Source organism: Plasmopara halstedii, assembly GCF_900000015.1.
Source record: "Plasmopara halstedii genome assembly, contig: Scaffold_2061, whole genome shotgun sequence".
NCBI lineage: Eukaryota > Oomycota > Peronosporomycetes > Peronosporales > Peronosporaceae > Plasmopara > Plasmopara halstedii.
The window spans coordinates 448373-456620 of NW_020188969.1; the positions used below are offsets into that span (position 1 = coordinate 448373).

General features: G+C 46.1%; 2 protein-coding genes across 2 annotated transcripts; both read right to left on the reverse strand.

Annotated features, from left to right (window-relative positions):
* Nucleotides 1-3586: 3586 nt before the first annotated feature.
* PHALS_02606 (uncharacterized protein) lies at nt 3587-3865 on the reverse strand (the record flags this gene model as incomplete). The annotated part of the gene is made up of 2 exons (XM_024717020.1): nt 3587-3793; nt 3851-3865. The coding sequence occupies 2 exons, from the start codon at nt 3863-3865 to the stop codon at nt 3587-3589; spliced, it is 222 nt and encodes a 73-aa protein (XP_024582560.1).
* Nucleotides 3866-4479: 614 nt separating this feature from the next.
* On the reverse strand, nt 4480-4732 carry PHALS_02607 (uncharacterized protein; the record flags this gene model as incomplete). Its single annotated transcript, XM_024717021.1, has 2 exons — nt 4480-4545; nt 4613-4732. 2 exons carry the CDS (start codon nt 4730-4732, stop codon nt 4480-4482), a joined length of 186 nt encoding a protein of 61 aa, XP_024582561.1.
* Nucleotides 4733-8248: the final 3516 nt, after the last annotated feature.

Below are 8248 nucleotides of genomic sequence, written 5' to 3' on the forward strand. Positions count from 1 at the left end.
GGACTTCCTGTTCTTGCGAAGTAATATCGCTGACAGCTGAAAGCAATTACGTCATGTCAAATCAGAAAATCGTCATATCAGGTTGCTTCTTTCATTACAAAGACGCTTAAAGCGGTCAAAGTTTTGCTTGCGATGTTCCAACAACCACCGACCGACCGACGCGGTCCATAAGGACCAAGGGCGTTGCCGATCAGAGACATACCGCTTGTAATTGGTAACAGATTTGTTTTTGTTCCTCAATTGCCAGATTAATGTTGCTATCGTTTTGTTCAATCGTTGGCTGTCAAGTGCTCTAAATGTCTTTTGTAAGCGATGTCAATCTGATACAGCAAAACCAAACACAATTAAAGCCTCTTTCTGTAACAAAATCCTGAATGTGCCGACGCGTTCAAATGGCTTGTGAAATGGGGCCGTGGAGTGCCTTTAACAAGCGTACGCAGAGCATATGATGTGTTTGCATTCTTCCAAACTTTTGAGAGTGTGACTCAATTACTTCTTAGCTACGGCTGTAAGCAGACCTATACAGTATTGGGACGAATAGGGCTTGCAGGCAACATACACTAAATAAGTAGGTACTCTAACAGCTTTTGCAATAACCACTCACTCCATATGCGTGTATATCCCGTCTGCTTCAGCTATTTGTAGGTTACTTTTGAACATCGTTGCACACGTCAATGGCATCCTGAACCTGACACATGACGCATGACGTTCAGACTCGTCAAAATAGAATATTTAAGTTGCGACGAAGTGTATCGGGACTGATGTCAGCAAGTTGAATCATATTGACAGCTCTCTTCCAAAAACGCTGGAGCCACTTTGCGACAATGTAAAAGAAACACGGGAATATCCAATAAATCTATATAAACTGCAGTAAAGACCGTCAAGAGGTGAAGTGCTTTTTGACGCAGACTCAATCAGAGGGATTGTCACGCTCGAAAACTGCGGTCTAATCGCATAAACGCTCTAATAAATAATTCACCTCGTGACAGCGCGTTTGTCGGATCAACTGTTTTTAGGATGGCCAGCAGCGGGTATGTCCAATCAGAGGTCGAGAATCTTGAAAAAGTTCACGAAATCATTGTTGTAAAGCACTGAGAAATACCTGTCGTAGTGATCACCGTCATGTCAATCTTGTCCGAGCAATAGATTGGCTAAATCTTTACCAGTCACAGTTTTTGGTGACAGCAGCGGGATGAACCATCTAGCTCAGACGGTTCTCAAAGATCATAATGCAGGTATTTAGGTACGTCTTTTGGACGATCAAAGCTGAAGTAAATCTTTAAGGACTGACGTCACTCTCAATAGCAACGCATGTTGCGAGGGGTTGACCTGTCGGCACATTTGACACATGAAGACATAAATATCAGATAACCAATGCATAGCAAATACTAAATTGCATTTTTATTTATCAAAGACACACTGTGTATCAACACAGGTCAGTGCCTCAATAAGGCAAGCCTTAAGACAGCGATATGCGGTGAGACGTGCACACAGACACTTTGATAAAGCAACAACCGGATATCATCTAAGATTTCCAACAAGGCAACACATATTAAATCCACTTCTTGCGGCGTACATATCGCATCATCAGTGCTAGGTGGCGCCATCGCAACAATTTTTTGTTGGGGTGACGCAAAAGTGGATCCACCGCAAGCGAATCCCTCAAAATTACCTCGAAGTTACACCTGGCAAATGGGATAGGAAGTTGCTTTTTCTGTGATAGATAGTGACGACGACGCTCTGCACAATGGTTGATATTCTGTATCGTGAGTAGCCTGGCGCCAAATTGGTGTACTCGGAACCAGCAAGAGCATTCTTGATATTAAAGAAAATTTGTGTCGTCGTTTCTACACTACCACCATGTAGATTTTCCCAAATCCGGTGTCGCTTTCATGTCGATCGATACATGCTCGTAGAAATACACAGCTTATGGCAAAGGCAAGGCAAAAGCGTCACATTCGCTATGACTTGGCCAATTCAGATTTGGAAGGGCTAATATTGAGGCACCCGTGTGGCTTTCTCGATAAAATCTTGAACGCCGTCTCTTCTGTCACACTTTTCCACTGTTCTATTTTGTGTGAAAGAATGTTTCCAGTCAGTTAGATTTGCATTGCACTTGTGTAAGTAGTCCGGGGGCCAAGTCAATCAATTTTGATCCTTTTGGAAACCGGCCAGCAATCTATACGGTCTTCTGGGATCTTCCCGCACCATGCTTTCAGCTAAGCTATCCTAGTAAGAAAGCTTCGACGACTTAGAATGTACTTGTCGATAATATCAAATTTCCTGTGCAAATGCATACACCCGAGCGCAGCTCGAAACTGAGAAATATATAATCTGGACTCTACACAAATGAATCGTTGAAATAGATTCGAGTGCAGGCACGATTCGCCCTAAACAGATGCACCACCAGAGCATTGAGACTCAGCAAAGCAACAACTAGACCCTGGGATATAATCAGCAGTCTCACAGAGCATACCTCCCAGAGCACGCACTGTATAAAGAGTGGTGTCACTATCTTTCAAAACAGTTAGGGATTTCCAAAACCGGGTAAAGAGCAATGAGAGCGGGGCAATGAAGACGAGGCAATTGACCATGCTATTCGATATCACGTCGCTCTAGGAGTCGGACCTTTGTCGAAATAAGGGTTGTATTCCAGCAGATTGTAAGCACGCGCGACGTTTTGCTAGTCGATATTTTACACTGAGATTAACGGCACCTATTTGGGCTCTTTTATTAAATCCGAATCGTGCTTCGCACGAAAGAACGAGTCTATGACATTGCTATTTCCTTGGTAAGGGCCAGATCAATTTCATGACAATTTTCTAATTTGGGGGCAGCAGCCGTGGTGAGCCTCTCGTCATCACATTGTCATAAGTTGTCAAAATTACAAAATGTGGTACAGAAGCCATCCTACGATACAGATTTAATGCTCGGCGAGAATTTAAAATAAAGCTCATCTATAAGAGGATATGGGCTTAGCTCTTTCCTTCATTTCAGATATGCCAATTTGGCGCCTTGCAATTTGTTATAACACTTTCATGACGTGATTCTGCGGGTTTCATGAGATCTTTCGCCGTAAGTAATGATAAAAGGATTATAGAATCAGAGAAACCAATAGCTTTCCGATTCATGGGTTATAAAAACCTTTCTCGTCGGACTTTATAATTTTTCATGGCAAGTGCGTCACGCAGTCATGCCGACTCATCAGTGTATTTGAATTATGCTAAAGATAGACCATCCGTAGTAAATTTAGGCTCTGCCCGTCTACGTGCAACTTACACGAGCATTCTTACCGGCTCTGGCACAGAAGGCCGCGTCACACAGTCTCTCTTGATACGCTTCATTGGATCTAGTAGAGGAGGCCCATAGCTGCGATCAGACGTCCAATTAGCGGTCCGCTCTGAAGGCCACGACTTGCGATGGTTGATTCCTATTTCAACAGAGGTAAATTATGAAAACTGCTATGTTCAATCGCTGTATCATCTTGAGAACGCGGTTCACCAGCACTTTTGCCCTCCCAGCTTTGACCATGATGCTCAGCAACATCGTCACCGATCAACTCAGACTGTATATGCTTTGCGCTTAGCTATCGCACGCGATGAAGATCACTTTTGCTTGCCTCACAAAATTCTCCACCTGGTGAATAGATCGTGACAAATGTCTTTGACTTGGCCTCCATGCGACTACTGAGACTTGACGTCCTCGGTATGCTGGTCGACCATGCATTGAGTTCCAGCCTATCATTTTTATAAATTTTGAAAAATATAAGCATTCTGGGCGCAAGTGTTTGGTACTGCCACAAATGTAGCAACTTCTAATTCGCTATGCTGCTCGACATCTCCAAAACTACTCTCTTACTCCTCATGTCTACATGTGATGTCTATCGCATGGTGGTCAGCATCCGCCTCTGATACCCTGACGGTTTATCGCAATACAGAAGTTGTGCTCGCACACTAACCGCGCTTATTAAGCTGATAAAGAGATATGAGGGGTCTTGGGGTTTAAGCCAACCTGTCCAGAGACCTCCCATGATGGTTATACTGTACATACCTCTTAATGAGAGTCTACCGATATGACGAAAGTGAGATTTCTGAGCTCTTGCACCAAGTCGCATATTATTGACTCGCTTTATTGGTGGACAAGAATATGAATCGCACACGGGATGCCTGACCAGACGACGCGAACAATAACGACACCAATCGCTCCACATTTTCTAAAAACGGAATGCTTGTTATACAGAAAGATCGCACGCTGGTGCACGTTTTCGCACACAGCTCTTTGCTAAGAGACCGGTAGCGCAAGACGCTGACAATTTGTTGAGAACATGGCCATATTCATCGCTATTTTAAACTCTCCTGTCCTGAGTTAGATACCTTTTCAGTTCCTACCCTCGAAGAGCATAACATAAACGACTTCACAATGGAACACGGCACTTACGCATGGTTAATCGCTCCTGAGATTTGTCTTTAAGGCATTTTTCTAGCTGGTGTGAGCCTCGAGGCATATCGTCACGGTCCTCGAGCCATCATTTTCGCATTTGCCGCTCTACCAATAAGAAACAAAGTTTATTTAGCGCATTTATTGTCTCTAGGGCAAAGGGACGAACTCTAACCTTTTCTGGAAAATAGTCTCGTCGTGACTTGGTCGTCAAATCGGCTATTCTTGCGTTCAAGTGCAATAAAATTGGATTGGCATGAAAGGTAACCCGACGAGTCTGTTTTGATATGTACATATAGAATGGGTTTGTAGGGGCAGAATTGAAACGAACTGATGTGACTAGTGCTTATTTGCTCTTCTAAATTTCAAGTGTGACATATACATATTAAAAAGATTACTAATTACATTTGTTTCATTTTGTCAATGATAAAAACAAAGGTTTTGCACTGCGTGAGACAAGCAAATAACGTTTCCATGGATCTTTCCTTATCAAAGTCTTTTATACTAGTACTAATCAGAACACGTCATCACGGTACTTTACCGTTGCGCATATAAGTCTTGCTTCGATTCGAGGATCAACAGCAACTTGAGCGTTAGGTGTATATTAAAATGTAACTCTACGTTCGTCATTACACTATCATTAGAAAACGACGTATTTGGTTACACTAATAAAAGCGGCTTCTTTACTGGTGCTCGCCCCCGGCAAAACCGCTAAGCCGCTGCAAATGATGATGAACTCCTTGAGGGATGGGTGCAGCGGCACCAAAACTTTCTCCGCTGTCTACCTTAGGAAATGGGCGTGCGCGTTGAGCGCCATCTTAGCAGAAATGGGTGCAGCGGCACCGGAAACTTTCTTTGCTGATACCTTACAGCGAAGCCACAAAGAAGAGGACGTGCGCGTTGAGCGCCACCTTGCCAAACTCAAGGCGCAACGCCGACTTCCTGTGTATTCTCGCCCTGTGACATATGAAACATCCCATTCGCTTCCGCGAGCTCTGTCGTTTCTCACACGGGTGAGTCTACGACCACAGCAGCTCAGAGCCATAGCTTGAGCTCAGATCATGGCCCTCCGACTTCATAGGCTACTGACGAGAAGCGGAAGGCGCACAACGACGCGAAGTATCATGATCCTTCCGAATATAAGCGTCTACTACGTCTGACTATCTTGCCGAAGTGGCACCTCAGACTCCCACGAGTTCTCGGAGTATGAGTATTCCAGCCACTTTACCAGATATCGACTTAAACCCCGTCAATGGCGTCGACCCACAAAGTGTTCCATGTGGTAGTGGACGCCACCATTCTCATCAAGAAGTGATGGCGGCGGACGATGAAGACTTGGTCGATCGCTGTCCGGTGACTACCGATGCTCTTCGAGTGTTGGAGGACAATGTCCATTGCAATTAGCACTCTGCTGAGCATCTCTCCGAGGTTGCCTACCGCTGTGTGGAAAACCTCGAGAGCCTGGAGCACTTTGTGCACGGACTGCCTCGCGCTGAGAATTATCATGCCCTGGCAGAGCGGCTACTTGCCGTCGAGCAGGCAAATACGTCAATTCGTACGACAGTAGAGCGCCTTGTGCCGTTGGAGCGGAAATTGTTGCACTCCGTGCTCAGAACCGTCGTTGGTTCAACATCTGAGTGCCCGAGCGCTTTTGGGCGCCGCCCCGGCGCCAACGCACTAGCGGCGGATCCCCTACGGTACGGCCTAAGCAAGTTCACATATGGATGCGCATCCTTCTCGGAAGGTTTAGCGTATACGCAAGGTATCTCTTGGACACGGCCTAAAAAGGTGCAATAAACCGTGGACGGACCTTTGTCTTAAAGACAGCAGAGACTGCATGTGCAGGTAGGTTTTTAGCATTTAATTGAACAAGGTCCCCGGCCTCAAATTTTCCACATTTCTACTCCTTCTTTCTGCATGGCTTGGCTTTCAGCCATCGCACCGCAAACGTGTCGTAGGACACTTCGTCTAGTAGGAAGGAAGTCATCGACTTCTTTACGGACAGTGAGAGGGCTGATATACGCTAGCCGTTCGGCAGTTCCTCCGCCACCAATCCCTAATCCATAGTATGGCAGCGTCAGCGGGACACGAGGATGTACCAGCCCGTTCACGTAGAACGGCGTATAGCCGGTAGATGAATGCACTGCATTGTTCTGGATAAGCCCTAAGAGTGGCAGCATGGAGCTCCAGAGCTTCGGCGTCAGCGTAGACGCTGCGAAGAACGTCTTCAACGACGCGATTCACGCACTCAGTTTGACCATCGGTCTGCGGATGGTCCGCTGTTGACTTAGTCAACTTGGTAGAGCACCCTGGAGATTGTAAACCGAAACTCCATGTGAAGCGAGGGTCTCTGTCAGAGACAATTGACACCGGGAGTCCTCCATATTGTCGAAAGACACGATCGACAAACAGCGTCGCTATACCCACACCATCGATGGTGTCCGGCACTGCCGCAAGATGATCCATCTTGCTCAAACGGTCCACAGAGACCATCACACTCGTGTTGCCCGCCAAGTCCTTCGGAAGGCCAAACACAAAGTCCATGCTCATGGACTGCCAACACCCGGAGAGTATCGGTAAACTGGCCAGCGGCGCCAACGCATTCGGAAAGGGTTTCACCTTTTGACACGTCTTACACGCGCGTACATGGGCTCGTCCATTTGTAAAGCTTAAGCCACCAATAGTGGCAACTCACCGTGCTGTACGTCTTCTCACGACCGTGATGGACGCGGAGTGGGGTGTCGTGGCTCTCATAAAAATTACGGTATTTTAAGTCTTCATCGTGAGGAGCCACCATTTGTGGTTTATTTGTCAAATCGGTGCTATAATACAGCAACCCGTTATTCAACGAATGTCGGTGCAACCGTGCGAGCAAACGCGCCGACAATTTCTTGTCTGAGTTTCCAAACTCCTTGCTCCTGAGAGCCTGTAGCAGCGCTACACAGAGCATCCCACTCGGAGTACTCACCGCTGTCAGCGGAATATCACTCGCTTTCATGAGCAATTGGTAATAACCATCGGCGAAGTCGAGTGTGCTGTGCTTTGTACAACCAACCATATTGTTGTAAAGAATATCCTATCCAGAAATCGGTGTCTGGGCCGGAATCGTGGCAGCATTTAGCTTATTATCAACACGGACGATACACTTGCCGTTCGGCTTTCGGACACAAAACATGGGTGTCGAATGGGGAGTATTGCCTCCATGCACCATTCCTGCAATTTGGTTTCGACAATAGGCGCCAACGACGTCTTACTACTCCGTGGGCAGGGGCCACCGGCGTGTTACGCAGTATTCGATTTCCGGAACCAGGACAAATGCATGATGCACACCTCGGTCCGGAGGTACGACCAACGGCGAGTCTTTGAAGACGACGTCTTGAAATTCCTTTACAAAAGGATAATCAGAATTCGATGGATTCTTCAGAATCGATGATTCAATCAGCATCCTCTTAGTGTCCTCCAGGACAGCTTCATCCAGAAACGATGATAAGTTTATCTCTCGTTCGGTCCTACAATGACCACCTCGGCTGGATTGCCTGCCTTTAAGGCACCGCTAAACTCTTCAAATGTGCAGCGGGGCTGCGGTAATTTGCGCTTAGAGGAAGCGTAATATAGGTCACTGACCTTTCGCTCATCACAAGAACCAGTTCGAGTGTAGCGGGTTGCAATCCGCTACCTCCAAAAGTAGTTAGAACCTTAACACAAGGCTAATGAACTCTTCTGTTTAAAACGTAAAACTGTATCTATTTGTTCTATCTGCGGCAAAGCCGCCTAATTTTAAATGTATAGATTTTCCTAAATATATAGTAAA